Raw genomic sequence first — 18,155 nt, 5'->3', positions numbered from 1 at the left:
CAGATCTGTCTCCTGCCCTGGACATTCCCCAGGGAAAAAGCAGCCTGTGAACAATCTGGAGGCAGGGACGGAAGTCTGCGCTCATCAGCTACCATTTCTGGCTCTGTCACTGAGGGGCTCTGGCCTGCAACGTGCCAGCTCCCCGGCACCGTCGCCCACCCCAGCATCTGCTCAGCCAGCCCTGCTGAGTCCCTGCCAGCATCACCCATCTGCTCCCCCCCGTGTCCTGTTCTGTTGTCACCAGCCCTGTGACATCAGCCTCTGGGTTTTAGCGTGTCTCCATTCCCAGAGGGGATGAGGTTTCTTTGCCTTCGTCACTCCCATAGGAGAGGGCAGCACCTCTTCTCCCTCCTAGTTTCAGACACTATTTCCATCTTGTTTTTTTCCCTTGCGTAATGTCTTGTTTACACCCATTACCCTCCAGCCCTTTGGCTTCAGTAGTGTCTCTCTCTGCTGTGGGAGATGATTTCCAGAGGTACATCACGTCTCAGGGCAGCCTTGGACCCGTCCTGGCCTCTGTGTGTTCATTCCGCAAGCTCTCCTCTACTCGCAGTCTGTTTGCTGCCAGGAGCAGAGGCAGGGCCAGCCTAGGGCTACCAAGCCAGCCCAGAGATTTGCTCGTCTTGTCCTATCATCCCTCACCTGCTCTGAAGTTTGTTTGAGCAAAAGCATTGAGCTTTGCTACAGACCCAGACACATGGATCTTTGGGGCTGTCACTGATGTGCAGTGCCACAGCAATGGCTCTGTTGGTGTCCCTGTGGCCTTCCTCCCCACATAATCATCACCCAGCAGGGATGGAGCTGGGCACAGATACATCACTCCAGAGCTGCAGGCCAAGGAGGCCATGCAGGTTTTGCCTTTGCTGCCAGCCCGTGTGGAGGGGCAAGGTGTGCAGAGGCCAGGGCAGGCATTCTCAAGACTTTTAGGATCTTTGTGTCTTATTAAACAGGAGAGGAAAAATGTCTCCAGGGATTTGGGGGATCCTTTGGGCTGGTCTGAATACACTGTCCCACCTGCCACCCTCTTCTCTCTTTACACTGTCCATCACTGTTCTCCTTTGGCTTTATTTCACCAGTCAGCAGGGAAATAGGGTGCCACATCCCCCCTGGTGTGCAGCCAGCACACTGCAGCCCAAGGGTGCCCTGGGACAGTGTGCCAGGGTGCATGACCTGCAGGAGTGGTTCCTAAGATGGGGGTGTCCTGGGTGCTCTGCTCCAGTGTCAGGCTGTGCCTGGTGGCCATGGGGACATTTGTGCCCAGCTGCGTGCTGCTGACTGTCTCTGGTTGCAACCAGGCTCTGTTTGCTTGCCTGTGCAACAGCGGTGAGGCAGAGCGCTCCTGTGGACACTGACGGCACTGATGGGAACTTGGTGCCTCAGTTTCCCCTTTGGGCTGCCTGCAGGAGGTGGGGGGTGAGCAGTGCTGCTGCTGGGTGCTCTGGCATCAGAAGGGGGATTTGAGGGTGCAGAACTCCAGGGGCAGTGTCCTGGGGCTGGAAGCCACTTGATCTGGGCAGCTCCTCATGGCCTGGCTACAAGTGCTGGGCTCAGCAGTGCAGTGAGCTGTGCTGGGGCTCAGCTGGGTGTGAGTGGGGGTGCAGGGCTGGAGTCAGGTCCAAGTCTCTCCAGGCTCCTTCTCCAAGATCCCCGTCCTGCCTGCTTGAATCCAGCCCTGCTGGAGATTCTTCCAGCCCCAACCCACCCAGCTCAGCCAAACGCCTCTGTGCATGGTGAGGATGGCGCTGGGAGAGGCTGAGTCGAGGAGGGACCCCGAGATACCAGAACCCTTCACGGTGCCATCCCCGCCGGGGGATCGGGTCCCCATGTGCCCTGCCACCCTCGGAGGGGACGAAGGGACTGCAGCGTGTGGCCGTGCCCTCTGCCGCCGCACGGAGCGATGCGCAGCCGCCTCCCCCTCTCCAGGCACAGCCCCCCGCGGTGTCACCCCTTTACCTCGACAGCCCCCCTCCGCCGCCACCTCCGGGGGGCCGGGGCGGGCTGGAGAGCCCGGTGGTGGCGGAGCTGGGGCGGGAGCGAGCGGCGGGGGCCGGGGCGGTGCAGAGGGGCCGGGGGCGGGGGCCCGTGGGCTCCGCCGGCTCCGCGCTGGGCTGGGACCGGTAAAGCACGTGTTGGAGGAGAGCGGAGCCGCGGGTGGAGCGGGGACACGCAGCTCTGCCGCGCGTCCGTGGAGCGCAGGAACGCGTGAGTGTCTGTGTGCGTGCATGTGTGTTGTGTGAATGCATATATGTCTGTATATATGTGCATGCCTGTCTGTGTACATGTTTGCGTGTAGGGGTTTGTGTGCCACTATGGAGCAGGAGTGTTGCCCTACAGCCAGGGGGCATCAGGAGGATGGGGGTGCCAGTGCAGAGGACACGCAGGAACACAGGCAGACAGACATTGGGTACAGGGAGGCAGTGGATGCCAGCGTGGAGTGAGGGATGATGCTGTGAGCACAGCAACTTCCTCGTGCTGGAGTGTGATGGGAGCTGGCTGGAGTCACCTGCTCCGTGAGGAGGTGACTTGGGTGATCTGGGAGTTGCACATCTGCAAGTGGGGAGACCCCAGGAAGCCTCTGGGTCTGTCTGAATCTCCCCCAGATGAGCTCAGACAACTTGGGGCTGCGTGGGCCCCCACGCCTGGCAGTGTCGGGAAGGCAGCAGGGCTGATCGATGCCTTACTCACCACAGAGGCCATGCAGATGGCAAATCCCTGCATCACGAAGGCTGCTGGTGGGGCTGGAGACGACCGCTCTACTCTCCCCTGGGACTCTCTTAGACTAAGTCAATGGAGTTTATTACTTTAACGATATTTCTTCTCTCTGAAGAGCATCTTTTTGTCAGCGCTGCTTTGCAAACGAGGAGCCAGCCCTTGGCAGGGGTAGGGTCTCAGCAGTAGGCTTTGCTTGGCCAGCAGTAGGCTTTGCTTGGCCAGCAGTAGGAGAGGAAGCTCCCGGCACCCCCGGCTTGCCCACCAGCCTCTCTGCTGACAGAGGACGAGAGGGAGAAGGTGCATAAGGACAGGCAGCTTCTCCAAGCTGAGCTCCGAGGGGAGAACAGCAGCAGGATTTCATTAGCCTGCCTCTTAAGGCAGTGAAGTCTCCATCCCCTCCCACGCTCCCTCCCCAGCCCGACCCTGTCTGGCGCAGGGGTGCTGGGACCTCAGCCTTCATCTGGAGCTCCCCAACAAGCTGTAAGTCCTTTTTGGATTAGAAAATCAATTTTCCCTCTGGCCGTTTTATGCTTGCCCCATCAACCCCTCTGCACAGCCGGTAAAGTTGGAGATGGGATTGATTTTGGGGGTTGGCTGTGGGGCTATATCCTGCTGTGCTTTTGGAGCAGGGAGAGGGGACAGCCCTGCTGACAGCTCCCCGATGGTGGGGCAAAGGGGCTGAGGTGGGCTGGGGAGCTGCCGGGGTTGTTTGTGGATGGGAAATGGGGCAAGGAGTGCTTGCGAACCCTGGAGGGAGGTTTGGGGAGATTTTGTGTGGTTTCCCAAAGGACAGGCTGGCACAGGAGGGGGGTGAGGGTGCAGAGCCGTGGTGATCAGCGGCATCCTAGCACCCTGACACCAATGGGGAGAGGGGCAGAGGGAGCAGGGGCAGCAGAGGGATTGGGAAAGCATCCTGTGAACCTCCCTGTCTATCTGCAGCCATGAATCCCTACGGCAACTGCTCCGGCCCAGAGTTCCCCCTGCCCCAGCAAGACTTTCCTGTGGAGCCCATCAGCCCTGATCTCTGCAACAGGACTCACCCAGAGACCTTGTTTGACCCCAAGGATGCCAACCTGACAGAGGAGCAGCTGCGGGATAAGTACTTGGGACCTCGGCGGTCCAGTTTCTTTGTCCCTGTTTGTGTCATCTACCTGCTGATCTTTGTGGTGGGGGCTGTGGGCAACACGCTCACCTGCATCGTCATCCTCCGGCACCGGTTCATGAGGACGCCCACCAACTACTATCTGTTCAGCCTGGCGGTGTCTGATCTGCTGGTGCTGCTGCTGGGGATGCCGCTGGAGCTGTACGACATGTGGAGCAACTACCCCTTCCTGCTGGGTGCCAGCGGCTGCTATTTCAAGACATTGCTCTTTGAGGCCGTTTGCTTTGCCTCCATCCTCAACGTCACGGCCCTGAGCGTGGAGCGCTACATCGCTGTGGTGCACCCACTCAAGGCCAAGTACGTGGTGACCAGGAATCATGCCAAGAAGGTTATTGTCACCATCTGGATCTTGTCGGTTATATGCTCCATCCCCAACACCAGCCTCCATGGGCTGCAGCCTCTCTATGTGCCTGGCCGAGGGCGAGTGCCCGATTCAGAGATCTGTACTCTGGTGAAGCCGCGCTTGACCTACAACCTCATCATCCAGATCACCACCATTGTCTTCTTCTTCCTTCCCATGGGGACCATCAGTGTCCTCTACCTGCTCATCGGCCTGCAGCTCAAGAAAGAAAAGATGCTGGAGGCCTTGGGAGCCAAGTCTAGCAGTGGCCAAGACCGCCACAATGCCCGGGGGCAGAAGAAAGTCAAGAGGAGGCAGGTCACAAAGATGCTGTGTGAGTGCATTGCTGGGGATGGGCAGAACCAGGGAGTATCTCCCAAGGCTGTGTTGGGAGGGTGCTGGAGGGAAACTGAGGCACAGCCAGTACAGAGCTGCTGGGTCATCCCAGAGGAAGGCTGCAGGGCTGGCCCGTGGGGTGTCAGGGCAAAGGCAGATCTGGTGGGTCCAGTCTAGCCATGGGGGTTGCTCGTGCCAGGTCCCTCATAGCCGTGAGACCTCCCCTGCTCTGGGAATGTGCGGGGTGAGAACGGGAAAGGAAGTGGGATGTGTGAACCAGCTCCCTCTCCCCCAGCCCAGACCCCATGTGCTGGTGGTGGTGGGATTTCCCAAAGAGGGACCAGTTCCTACCCAGCCCTGCAGCCTGTGCAGCCTGGGGGGGATGATGCACTGACCCAAGGCTGGACCGGACCATCCCTCTGTCCCACCACCCTGTGCATCCTTGCTGCTCTCCCAGCCCCATCCTCACAGCCTCTGGCCCCCATCCCAGCAGCAGGAGCTGGCTGCCCTTGGCGAGCCATCTCCTCCCGGCACGCTGACCTCTGCGTGCTCCCAGCCCCGTAATGGAACAGTGGTGGCGGGTTGCCCAGCCCCGTCCATCAGTGGGGCCAGGGCTGCTTCTCTGCTGCATCCCAGATAAGTGGCAAGTGCTCTCCAGCTTCTCTAAGCACCATGGCTGGAAGAGGGACAATGAGGGACTTGTCCCCATGTGCCACGGAGATGCAGTATGGCACAGGTATGACATCATGTGGGTATGCATCAGCAGAGCTGCGTTATTAAAAAAAATCAACGGATGACAAGGAGAGGGTACAAATAGCTCCTGCTCCCCAGACTTGGCCATGCCCCATGGGTTACTGGGTTAGCTGGGAGCACTTTTGCTTTGCTGGAAGAGGTGATGGGGTACCTGGAGGCTGGATGCCTGCAGAGGTGTCCCTCAGCCATGCCGTGGGGCTGTGGTGGGGTGGCTGCCTGACGATGGGGAGCAGAGACGTGGAGCAGGAGCACATGGAGCAGCACTGGCAGGAGATGGTGGGAGGAAGATCCTGCTCAGGCATCTAGCTCCTCCACGGCAGCTCAACAAGGCATTGGGGGGCCCTTCCTCTCTCCTTTTTCCTCTTTCCGGTGCTTTTTTTGGGTGTTCTTCCCTGTGGCCGAAGCTGACACAAGGCAGTGCTTGGCCAGGGACTGGAGGTCCCCAGAGGGGTGAGGTTCCCCTCAGTAACACCAACTCCTTGGCTCTCCACAGTTGTGCTGGTGGTGGTGTTTGGGATCTGCTGGGCCCCCTTTCACACCGACCGCCTCGTCTGGAGCTTCATCTCCACCTGGACCAGCCACATGCTCCACATGTTCCAGTACGTCCACATCATCTCAGGTGTCTTCTTCTACCTGAGCTCGGCCGCCAACCCCATCCTCTACAACCTGATGTCCACCCGCTTTCGGGAGATGTTCAAGGAGGTGATGTGCCACCCCAGCCACCGCCTGCCACAGTCATGGAAATACTCACCCAGTGTCACCCGCGCCACCACCCGCAGCACCGAGTGCGAGCCCATGCCCAGCACCAACGGGCTGCCCCTCTCCGACGCTGAGGAGTACGAGCTGGAGGAGGTGGAGGGGGGCCAGGCCACCACCCACGCAACGTCCCTCTGCTGATGAGCAGGAGGAGGATACGGGGGGACCAGGACCACCTTTCCCCACCACCAGCATCCATCTGACTGTGGCACCCATCCTGTGGTGGGGAGTGTGGGGCGAGGAGTGATGGGGGGTTTCCCATCTCTCTGTGCCATCCTGCCGGGATGCAAAGGCTGGTTTTCTGGGCAGTGCTGCACTGTGGACATGGTGGCAGTGGCCATGCTGTGCCCTGGATGTGTTGCACCTACTGTGCTCAGTACCGGGGCTGGGCAAGGCCAGGGCATCCCTCAGGGTGCGTAGATGGTTGGCTTCTATATTGGGGATACGCCAGCAATCCCCCAAAATATCTCGGCACTCCCAGCCCAGCAGGTGTCAGGCACCCTGGGCTGTTTTGGGACATGAGAGGTGCTCACAGCTGGACTGAGATCCACAGGGCCAGGAGAGGTTTGCACGGGATGGAATGGGGAAAAAATAGTCTGTGGGTGCCTTCTCCCTCGAGACCTCCCCAGGGCTCTCTGGCACTCGTGTGCCCCTGATATTCTTGCACATCCTTTCCATGGTGCCAGCCCCTGCCCGGCTGCAGAGAGCTGGTGCAGCTCCTTGCTCACAGCCTTCCTCCCACCACAGCCCTCCCAAGGGCGAGAGAAGCAGCATGGCCCCTCCCTCCAGAGCCACAGCCTGCAGGGGAAAATCCAGGACAATGGGAGCCCCAGGCTGCTGGCAGTGGTGAGGCTCAGCTCTGCACCTTCCCTGTGCCCCACTCTCCCCCTCCAGCACATCTCTTGTGGGTGTGACCCTGCTCTTCTTCAGCCTGCCGTGGCTCCCTGCATCCCTAGGGAATGTGGGGAACTCTTCTCCATCCCTGCCCTGTGTGGGCCAAACCTCACTGAGAATTAAAAAAAGCTGTTGGCTTGATTTGTGCCCTGGTTGCATCCCCAAGGACCCAGCTCTGCTCTCAGCGTGGGACTGAACCTGTGCCGTCCTCCTGGGGGGGTGACAGGCAGGCCGTGTGCCAGGGTGATGGGCACCAGGGCTGGCTTGTGGGTTCTGCTGCCACAGGGGGTGTGTGGGGCTGGGTGGGCTCAGGATATAGCAGGGGAGGTGTGAGCGGGATCCATGCACCCATCCCAGTCTCTGAGGTGCTTGGGCTGAGCTGGGGCCGTTGCAGAGGGGGACCTGCCCCTGGAACGGTGATGATCAATCCATCCCCAGACACACGGCTGGGGAAATGTCATGAAAATGCCAGGGAGCGCGGGCTGACCGGTCGTGCTCCCCTGGGCTGGAAGGACCCATCGATTTACTGTCTGAGATCGATGCCGCTGACTTCCCAGCATACGCCGGGTCTGCACACAGGATGAAATGTTGAGGCTCTGAAATGCCACCTGAGGGGCTGTCTGAGCTGCTTGAGCTCCTCTTGCCTCACATGACATCCCCAACCCCTGTTCCCCACTCTGGCCAGCCAAGGAGGCTTCCTGGCTCGGTGGCCCATGGATGTGCCAGTGGGGCTCAGCTGGGGACCTGAGCAGAAGCACTGGAGGAACCAGCCCCAGGCAGAGCGCTGGCAGGGGCATCGCTGCTGCTGCTCTGCTGCCAGCCCCTCCTCAGCACACCACACCGGGCCAGGTCAGCAACCAAGAATGGGCAGGATTTAGGGCTTGCAACCTCCCTCCTGCCCGCATTGACCTAGTCTGTGGCTCAGGAGCAGTGTGGCTGGTTCCCCCCCTGACTCTCCACCCCCACATCAGGGTCTGCTGTGGGCAAAGCCCTTCCTTGGCCACTGTGGGCTCCTGCTGGGTGAGGGTGGGTGTAGGGCTGCTGAGCATTTTCACTTCAGGGTCCTGCCAGCCGCTCGCAGGTTCTCTCCAGAGGACATCAGCATGGCCAAGGGCACTGAGATCCATACACTTCCTTCCCTCTCCAGCTCCCATCACTGGTGGTCCCGGCAGGGGACAGCACCCTGGAAGCCATGTGGGTCCCCTCGTTACTGCTATGTGGGTGGACATGACTGATGCCTTCTTGATGGCTGTTATTGCCCCATCTTACTTCACCCGGCTGCTTCCCCAGCACAAATCTCTAGGGAATGGCTTTTTAATAGGCAGTCAATAGCATTTTATCACGCAGTGACAGCCGCCTGCGTCGAGCTTCAGGGTCCCTTGTGCTGCGAGTCAGAGGGACATGTTCCCCTGCTTGTGAACAGCTGGGCTGTGCGAGGCTGTGGCCGCTGCAGCTTGAGCTCCTTGGCCAGCGCCAGAGGACAGCGTGTGTCCCTCTGGGGTTTTTGGGGGGCACTCCTGGGGCTCAGCACAGCTGCAGTGGAGTTCAGAGCAGCCAGAAAGGTGAGGCACTGGATTTGCCTTCATTCAGCCTTGTGTCCCCAGCTGCCTTGCTGTCCCCTGATCTGGGACTCCCCATCCTCCTTGGCAACACCAGATTCCCCTCCCTGAGATGCAGGAGGGGAAATGTGCTGCTGAGACCCTGTGCCTCAGGCAGTGATGCTGGGGGCTCCCCCACTGCCCGCCCCACACACAGCTGGGCCAGGGACCACCTTGAAAAGCATGCTGAAGGCCTGTCAAAGCTGCAGCTGCAGCACAGCTGATGGCACCTCACAGATGGAGATGTGTGGACAAACTTTGCTCTCCCAGCTGGGGTTTTGCAACAGCTTGTAGAGACAACCCCAAGTACCCAGGTACCGTGTGCTGGCTGGGCTCACAAGAGATGCTGCAACTGAAGGCTCCCAGGCAAGTCCTTCAATCCCATAGTTAATTTTACTAACAGCAGCAGTCAGGACATGAAACCTAATAAAAAAGGAACTGATGTCCTGGGGGAGAACAGTTCCATGGAGAGGGTTTTACACCTCTCCATCACCTGGAACGCAGTGGCTGCTGGCTCCTGCCTGCCTTGGGCATGTTGCAGCCTCCAGGAAGGGAATTACAGATCCTGTTTTCTCCAAGGACAATGCTCCCCACTGCCCTGCGCCCTCGGGGTCAGGCTGGTCCCCTGTCACCTTGCCGGCATAAATCAGAGGGGTTATTCCAGCCAGGGAGGTGATATAGAAGCAAAGAGCCCTGCAGGGGGAGGAGGCAGCAGAATCTGGGGATGAGGTTTATTGCTCCCACCCGTGTAACTGGCCAGGGGGATTGAATGGTGCTTCAGAATGGCCGTGAGGGAAGGAGGATCCCAAAACACTGCCTGGGAGCTCTCACCAACTGAATAATCCTTTCAGGACCCAAGGGGACAGAGCCAAACGATGGGAGCTGGGGGGAAGATGCGGATGCTGTTGTTCCAGGTCTTTGCGGGGACAACTACCCCTCTGTCCTGCATCACGGAGCACACGGCTGAGTTGGGCACCACGCCACCATCTCCCCTCCAAATGCTTTGTTTCCAAAGAGCTGTTCCCCAAAAGCTGTCCATCTGTCCTCCCAGATTTAGGGCAGCACCTGTCTAATGGCTGATTCCTGCCTAACCACCCACTCCGGATCCTGGGGGAACCTCCTGCCCCCCCTGTGCCCGCTCAGCACCCCCACAGCCAGCACCCATCCCTCCTGCATCACCTCCGGCCCCACTCCCAGGAGACTCGTGGAGCTGTTTTCCCCCCGCGCTGCCGCACGACCTGAATGACACAGTATCTCTGGAGCTTCCAATAAAAAGATTTATCACTGCAGCTTTGGGGATTAAAAAGCAATCCATCTATGAGGCTGTCCCAGCCTTGTAAGGCTTTTTTTTTTGTGCTGTGGTTGTTTGCAACAGGCATGGGGGTGGGGTTTTTTTTCCTTTATGGAGCCAAACTCAAGTTTTACAGCAATTGCCTTGTATATTTAGAGCCATGATAGACGGCTGCGGAGAGAATGCCAGTGGATTGTTTGCTGCCCTTTTTCAATAAGCCAAGGGAAGGGTTGTTTTTTGCTTCCTTCACACAACCATGGTATGGGGAAAACTCATACAGTGTGAATTTGGTAGGGGACGCGCTGGGGCTAGCTGGGCAAAGGGCATCTCCAAGAAGCGAAGGTCTATGTGTTAAGAACCCCCCTGCCTGAAATCCTACCATCCTGGAAAGCAGGGTCGGTAAAAGTAATCACAACAGGGAATACAGTTTGGGCAAAGTAGCCCATTAAAGCCACCAGTCACCTTCGCAAGCATTAAAAACCCACCACAATGGGTTAGAGGAGACAGCCTGGTTAGCCCGTGTCTTCTCCCGTCACGACGTGTTGTTGATAAAGATGACAGAATTGATGCCAGAGGAGCCTGTGTGATGCTTAATTTGGTTCATGAGGACACTTTGGTTAAGAAATGAAAGCCATGTGTAATTAGCACGGCGGTACATGGATTAAAGCTGGCTGGATGACAGAGCTCCAGGGCAAGCGGGAACGGCTACTGACTGGCTGTGATTTCTGGCAGGGCTGAGGGGGGATCAGGTTCAGCCCAGCTTCCCCACATCATCCCTGAGCATCGTCCCCAAGCAGGTCCCCAAGGCTGTGGGTGCTGGACCCCAAGACTGACTTGGAGGACAACATTCTGCAAAGGGTTTCTCCACAGCCAACAAAAGCTGTGCTTGGTGTCCCCAGCACACATATCCCAGGGATCTGCCCTGGTCCCCTTTGTGGGATGTAGAGGATGAGGGGACACCAGTTCTTGGGTCCTCATTGAATTTCCTGCGTTCCTCCTGACCAGCAAGGGTAAAGTGGCTTTCTTGACAAGTCCTCTAGAGCCCCCAGGGGCATGTACCTCCTTTTCAAATGCAGTTTTGAGGATATTTGCTCCTGCTAAGGATCCCGTCTATGATACAGAGTCAGGAAGGGAAGGACAGCCCTTGCTCCTCGCTCCACCATGCCCAGACAGCATCTTCCCTCCTGGCATCCAAAGCACCAGTGGTACCTGGGCTGACCCCTTGCAAAACGAGTTTGCAATGAAAACAAGACATGGACCTGTGCTCAGGGCTAGACCCCAGCTGTCCCTGTTGCAATGTTATTATAGCAGCAGACTTTAATTACAGGTTTTTATCACTCTTTCTGCTTATCACACCAGCCAGGGCAAGTTTGCCTTCTCATTTCAGGACTATTTAATGTGGCACATTGGAAAAAGCCATCTGAGAGGCATTTGGAAGCCAAAGGCATCTTTCTTGTTATCTTTCCTGCGCAGGTAGAGTGACTGTCTCACATTAATGACCATCTCACTTTAATGATGCTGAGACCAAGGGTGAGACATTCCCCCCCTGCCCAAGCTCATGTCATGTGCAGGATGGTCCCAGCTGGCCCTGGGGATAGAAGCCAGGCCAAAAGCTCTATTGCACACAGGAATCAACCTGGGGCTGCCAGGAGGGGAGGACACAGTTCCCCAGTGGGCATTTGGCAGTGACAGGAATGAGTGGCTTCCCCAAGCAAGCTGCTCTCCAAGCCCTGGCAGACAAGTGCCTGCAGACACAAGAGATACCAACAGACAGCAGAAAATAGTCACAGAAATCTGGTTTTTTTCTCAGCTCCTGTGCCTGAACTCTGCAGGGACAGCTGATAAAAACCCTTTGCTGCCCGACACTTGCCTGTGCAGGCTTGGAAAGAAGCTCAGCACCCCTGCCCGCCTTTGTCCCCAGCCCAGGGATGCTCCTGGGAGGAGAAATCCCTGGGGAGCTGCAGGTTTATGGCAACGTGGGAAACGGTTACCTTGCCAGTATACTGGTTGGTACTTCAGGGTTTACAGACTACCCGACATCTGCTTCAGTTTACCTGTCTCATTTATCTAATTATAACAACTTATTGATTTATTTAAAATACGGATTCCTGGATCTTTGGTTAGCCTTCCCCCAGCTTAACTTTGAAAATACAGTAATCAGTTTGCATTCTGGGATTGGTTCGAAGAGACTTTGTTTTACAGTTAGGATTCATAGTGTGATGTCTCTCAGTCCTTTCCCCCGACTGGGGTCAGGCGCCAGGTCCCCAGTTTTGTAAAAACAGCATTCCTCCTTCAACGGCTCCTTACAGCAAGTGGTGGCCAAGGTCCTGCTTTCCTCAGGGCAGGCTTTTGGCTTGTTGGTCCAAATGGCTTTCAGGGAACTTTCACCCAAAAATATATCCCGATATGTAGCCTGTCTCTCTTGACAGGGCCAGATGCCACAAACCATCAGTCTCCATGTGTCCTCTCCCATGGCAGTGGCCTCATCACATACATCAGTGTCCCCTCCCCAGCCAGACCCCACTGTGGCAGACATCTGCTTTTCAGTGTCCTCACTGCAGGGAGAAACTTAAGCCCTGAGCCCTCTTCTCCCTTTCGGACATCTCCCCCTACCCCCATGACCGCTGGCCCAAAGCACCCCCTCCCCTGCACACCAACCCCCCAGCACTCAGCTGGTTTAATTCCTTTTCATTTCTCATCCCGTGCTCTGAACAGCTGGGACCAATTCGCTGCTGCTGTCACCAGAAAGAAATCAAGTTAATGACAAGAAAGTAATTATAATTTAGGAGACCCATCAAGCCTCATTGCTGTATTAATGAGGAACAGGGGAAGGTGCTGCTGCTGCTTGCCCTGTTCTCTCCCATACCTACAGCCCCCAGCCATCTCAGGAGCCCATTAGCCATCCCAGGCTCAAGCTGCCTTTTTCCAGGTACTGTGTATTTACTCCTGGCCTGGGCCACTCTGTTCAAGAGCTCTTTGCTCCTCCTGGTGTTTTTAAGTGATTTCTGCTCTGGTTAAAGGAAGCTCCACACCTCTCTCCAGTTCTTCTGTTGTCCAAACTCATCCTGGCCCAAGCTCCAAACCTCTCTGCCGGGGCTGTTTTAAACAACCGCCACACACAGATGGAAAAGCAAATGGTTTGAGCTGGGTTTCTTTCCTATTTTTTCTACAGCAATCACAGCTCACAGGCGGTGAGTCCATCTGGTAGGAGCCTGAAAGACAACAGCAGCAAGTGCTGTGGAAAAGCATCATCTACATGAGCCGGGCACCCGACAAGATGAAGGCTGGGTGACGACTTCTTCAGCCTCTTGCCATGGAAGAAGAGAGATAGATGAGAGCGACTTCTACTGACTGTGTGGTGGATGGTTGAATTAAATATACAGCAGCAAAATGTAAAAGAAAGACAAGACAGTAAGTGGTGATAATGGGACTGAAAAGCACCCATTTGCACCCAGAGTGGGTGAGTGTGGCCATTGGTGCTTCAAAGGTTTTTCCTCCTGGAAAGAGGATTTGTGTCTCTCTGCTGATTGTCCCTGTGCAGATGTAACTGGGATACCTAATAGAGTTTATCCCTATTCCAGAAGTCACCAGTTGCATTAAGAAAGCACCATCCTTGGAGCTGAGATTGGTCTGGTGGGTCATACTAGTGAGCATCTCCTCCCCTGCTGAGAGCACCAGCCCATGAAAGCTCCTGGGCCGCTTCCTTGCCCCAGAAGTTTAACATCCCCTTGGAGCAACAGCAAAACTTGTGCAATTTTAATCTGCACGTGTGGGTTGGGAGAGGCTGGGGTCAGTGGTTAGACACTGTGCATCGCTCATGGTTTTCCCCAAAAACTTACTAGGAACAGTTTTGGGGATCTCCAGTCCCATCCATGAAGTCCCAACACCTGGCTTTTCTGTATCAATGATAATTTTGGCCACAAAGCCTGACTGTGCCCAAGCCAGTAACTGCGAAAACGATGTAAAACTACAGGAATGGCCAGGCCAAGCAATCTGGTATCCTTTCAATTTAGGACCTGGAGGAGGGAGCCGGAGCATCTCCAAGCACAAGCTGCAGGGAGACACGGTCCCACCGCAGCCTGCTCTGCCGCGGGGCTGGTGTCACTGTGTGTCCTCCGTGCTGGTGACGATGGGTCCTCTCCTGTGCCGCAGCACCAGTAGGCGCGAGTTCACGGGTCACCCCAGGGTAGCAGGTCTTGGCACCTGCGACACTTGCAGGTGTGGTGTGGTTGACGGGCACTTACCAGCATCTTTGGGATGTTCTAGTCTCATGTTCCCTCATCCAGGAGGCTGCTCTGTGCCTGGTGACAGCCCCACAAAACAGGCTCGTCCCCTAAGAGAAGGATTTAATGGTTTTTTCTCCAGAAAGCAGCTGTGCATTTTGTGGAGAGCCACCACGTTGTTGCTGTCCCGTCTGAACCCCCCTGGTTTGCTGCCTTCACTCCAGCCTCAGCACTGGCAGGAGGAGAATCTCCTTTCCACAGGTGAAAGCAAGGGGACCATCAGACATAGAAAAATAGATCCTGATTTTGTGCAAATACCCCGTTGGGCTCAAGGCACTGAGGGAAAAGAGAAAGGGTTGAATATGGGTGGGCAAAGTGGCACTCTCTCTGTTTGGTGCATTTTTGCACCCCCTGGTGCTTTCAGGTCTAAATATACCTTTTAATACCCTGAAGGTGAAGGTTTAGGCTATACAGAACTGGACAAATCCTGCACTAATGACAGTGCAAGTACAGCTCGGTGCTCTTTTAGACCCATTAAAATTTGTCTTGAGCTAGTTTTCCAGCAAAGCCAGTGCCCGGGGCAGGGGCCTGGGATGCACTTGTCTCCCCTGCCTTTGCCAGGGCTGGGAGCAGCTCTCAGACCCCCCCGCTTGGCTGATTTGCAGAATCATTTTGTTAGCCCCAAGTCAGTTTTTGGCCAAGGCTTTGGTGGAAGGTGGGTGATGATGCAAGGCTCCGTGTTCACCCCTGCGTTGTCGCTGCCCGGTGTGTGAGGGGCTCAGGCCAGTCCCGTGCAGAAACCGCCTGTCTCCTCCTGGGACAGGCAGCCCTCACCTGCAGTGTGATGGGGCTGCTTGAAAACTGAAGGCCAAGGAAAACTCAGTTAAACAAAGAAACCTGGCACTGCTGTGGCTGGAGATATTTGGGCTTACCCTGAAACTTCCCCTTTCCCTTCTGGACCTTTCTCCCAGCACTAGCTCCTTTTGCAGACAGATTTTTCCCCCTCCCAGGCTGTGGCTCATCTGCCAGGAGTGTTTCGTCACCTTCAAGGTCTGGGTGATGCTGGCCCCGTGGTGGGAAGCGCCTGGTGCGGAGAAGCCCGCTTTCCCCAGGAGTGATGCCCCGAGCCAGGGTGAGGATGCAGGTGCAGAGCAAACCCCAGCGAGGCGGTGGGACCGGTTTGGGTGCTCCTCAGCCGAAAGATGCAGGGCGATGCCACAGGAGCCCCAACCCATTTCAGCAAGTTTAGGCACGAGACTACGAGGCTCATAGACTACGAGGCTCATAGCCTGAGGGTACCAGGTTTGGCACCCATAGCGGTGATGATTAATTTTCTCCTGAAAAAGGGCACAGAGCCCGACCTCTGCTCATTGCTGCATGGGCACATCCCAAAGCCTCAGAACAAGAGGGTGCAGTGACCCAGTGACAGCAATGCGCTTCCCTTGCCTTCACGGCATCCTCAGGAAACATGTTCTGCTCCTAATATCCCAACAAGTGCTTACCGAGGTTGTTGCACACACATATGTACCAACGTAGGTGTGTATTTGCGCTGACCTTGGTCTCAGAAAGGCTTTTTGAGACAAAATGTGGTGGCTCACCCAGTCAGGGCTGCCTTGCCTGGCGAGGTGGGAGGCCAGGACCACCAGGCGTTTGTACTCCCCTGACTTGGTGTCTCCGTTCAGCCATTTCGAAAGAGCCAGAGGCACCTTCTTCTTCATCCCTGGGGGCTGTAGGAAACAATGTTCCCTTCTCTTTCTTTCCAGCCTTATTTTTTTCCAAGACTCTTTAAAGAAAAACACTTAAAGAGGCTGGATTTCAAGCCATGAATCAAATCTTCAGGAGAAATGTAACTTCACAAAGGTAAATCAGGCAATAAACAGTACCCAGAGGTTACTTATCCTGCTCAGAATAACTGTAAAAACCCCTCTTTTTCCAAGTAACAGGTTACTCAGGGAACTCCTTCTCCCACGCAAGGCAGAAAGTGCCAACTACTTGTGAATTATATTATCAGACATTTTATTGGGCAGATACTACATTATTGCACTATGGCATGGGGCATAGAAAGTAATGAAGGCAAATGGTGCAGATCCGCCAGAAAAAATAGATCAAATAAGGCTTTGACAGCGTGATCTGCACTTATATTTGTTCAGAACAAACTGCAAGTGCTTTTGGTCTTTGTGTTGGACACCAGGAAGAGCTGCGTGGTCTCCCCGTATTCTTGGGCTGCTGACACGGACTTGAGAGCTTAGATGGAAATTGTGCCTCTGGTGGCTTCTTAGGCCACGTCTGCTCTGTCCCTGGAAGTGACTGCAGCTGAGCTGCTGGGTTAACCCAGGGCACTGTGGCCTCATGGATGGAGACGATGCCTCACTCATGGGAAGGTGGGAAAAGCTTCCGCAGTGGATGGTCTGGAGAAGGGTCCCCTCTCCTGATGCTGCTGCAGGTCCTTCCTCCCCCTTCTATAAATGGGCCTTATCCAGCCTGCCTGGCCATGGGACACGAGACTCCAGCCACGTGCTGGGCTGTGAAGCCCCCCCAGGTGGGATGCTGTGCAGCCATCTCAGCAATCTCCTTCCTTCCCTGGCTGAGACCCCTCAGGGAGCACATGGTCCCCACGGGCACGCCATGCTCTGAGGGTCGCTGCTGCCTTTTCCAGTGAGAAAATTGACCTCTCCAGCTTGAAGCAGCACTCACTTGGCCATGCTTTGGTGTGGTTAACCCCAGGCAGTGTGCAGGCTCTGCCCTGCACTCCACATCGTGTACATCATGAATATGGTAAAGCAGCCGGCTAAATATTGAAAATACAGAGCCTGGCAGGAGGTGGGCAGACCCTGCTTACGCTTGAGCTACAGCTTACAATAAAGGGTTGCTCTGCTCAGATTTATCTTCCTGATCCCATGGCTGACAACATGCCAGAGCTGTGCCTGGGCAGCACTGGTGCTCGGAGTCCGAACTCTGTCCCCACCACCCATCCATTGTGTGGCTGGGGGGGCTGCCCCAGAACAGGGGTCACCTGTGCCCTTCACGGTCCTTCTAACCCTTCCCTGACCCCAAGCTCCCTGGGAGAAGCTCTCACTTCTGCAGGACACCATGGCACTAATTCAGGTTCTAAGGTTTTTCGCTGCAAGCTCCCATCCCACGTAACTCTCATGTGTCCCAGGAGCAGCTCATGTCCCTTCCTCGCCACAATATAAGCAATTATTAATGCATTAGTGTTGGGCTGCTGAACCATAATGTCTTTATAGTCAATAGCATTAAGCATTTAATTACCCAGTGGGATGAATTGATGTTCTTCTTTCTTTGCTCTACAGTTAAAACTAAGCGGGAGACATGCAGTGTAATTTTCAGTCTGCTTTAATCTTCCTCGGTTGTTTCATGCGCAGGGAGATGAGCCGATGGCTTGTAAGGGATGGGAAGGAGAGGACTTTTCCCCAAGAAACCATGTTCTCGCCTCGCTCCCAGGATGTGGATGTCACGATCACACTCTTGCCTGACTTAATGGGGCACCACTGGGTCATTCAGGACCAGGTTTTGGGTCTGACAACACCAACAGCGGGAAAATTATTGCTCCGAGTCTTACGTTTAACTACAGTCATAAGAAGTTTGAAAGCAGTGGTTTTAACTTGCACCTTGCCGGTGGGAATTTCTGGTGGTGAGTGCTGGTAAGTGAAACAGCCCAATGTGCTGCTGGGACGAGGCACAAACAGCCCGAGAGGGGCTGGGGAAGTACTTCCAGCTCCTATTTTTTTCAGCCTTCTTTGGACAGAGCTCACTGCAGAGGTCGGAGCAGGCAAAGGGTGAAAGCTGGGGGGCTCAGCATCGCTGGCACCGCGCTGGCGACTCCTGAGCTCTGCCCTTCCCTGAAATTGTGGGTGGTTGGTACAGCCCAGGTCCCTTGAGCTCTGCAGGGCCAGCCAAGCACAGAGTGACCCTTTCCAAAAAGGTTGTCTCCTGGTTGCACCTCCCGATGCAACCACAAAAGCCCTCGGGGTGGCTGGCTCCTTATGCTGGCAAGTTGGGGCGGGAGCTTTGTGAACCTCATGGATGGGGCTCAGTGGGCAACTTCTGCTGGGGCAACACAGCACGGCAG

General features: G+C 55.9%; 1 protein-coding gene across 2 annotated transcripts; it reads left to right on the top strand.

Annotated features, from left to right (window-relative positions):
- The first annotated feature begins 2,096 nt into the window (after positions 1 to 2,096).
- On the top strand, positions 2,097 to 7,077 carry NMUR1 (neuromedin U receptor 1). 2 transcript variants are annotated; one of them, XM_065844910.2, is made up of 3 exons: positions 2,097 to 2,202; positions 3,652 to 4,548; positions 5,797 to 7,077. In XM_065844910.2, exons 2-3 carry the CDS (start codon positions 3,654 to 3,656, stop codon positions 6,198 to 6,200), a joined length of 1,299 nt encoding a protein of 432 aa, XP_065700982.1. In that variant the 5' UTR covers positions 2,097 to 2,202; positions 3,652 to 3,653; the 3' UTR covers positions 6,201 to 7,077. The 2 variants fall into 2 exon arrangements, with proteins under 2 accessions (XP_065700982.1, XP_065700983.1); XM_065844911.2 differs by lacking the exon at positions 2,097 to 2,202 and adding an exon at positions 2,227 to 3,192.
- Positions 7,078 to 18,155: the final 11,078 nt, after the last annotated feature.

The sequence above is a fragment of the Patagioenas fasciata genome, chromosome 9 (assembly GCF_037038585.1).
Source record: "Patagioenas fasciata isolate bPatFas1 chromosome 9, bPatFas1.hap1, whole genome shotgun sequence".
NCBI lineage: Eukaryota > Metazoa > Chordata > Aves > Columbiformes > Columbidae > Patagioenas > Patagioenas fasciata.
This window is presented reverse-complemented; position numbering and strand designations above follow the sequence as displayed.

What these genes read in the sequence shown, in the direction of transcription:
- NMUR1 (XM_065844910.2), top strand. Translation starts at nt 3,654, where the DNA reads ATGAATCCCTACGGCAACTGCTCCGGCCCAGAGTTCCCCCTGCCCCAG. An exon ending in GCAGGTCACAAAGATGCTGT is followed by an intron (nt 4,549 to 5,796) that starts GTGAGTGCATTG and finishes GGCTCTCCACAG; the next exon opens with TTGTGCTGGTGGTGGTGTTT.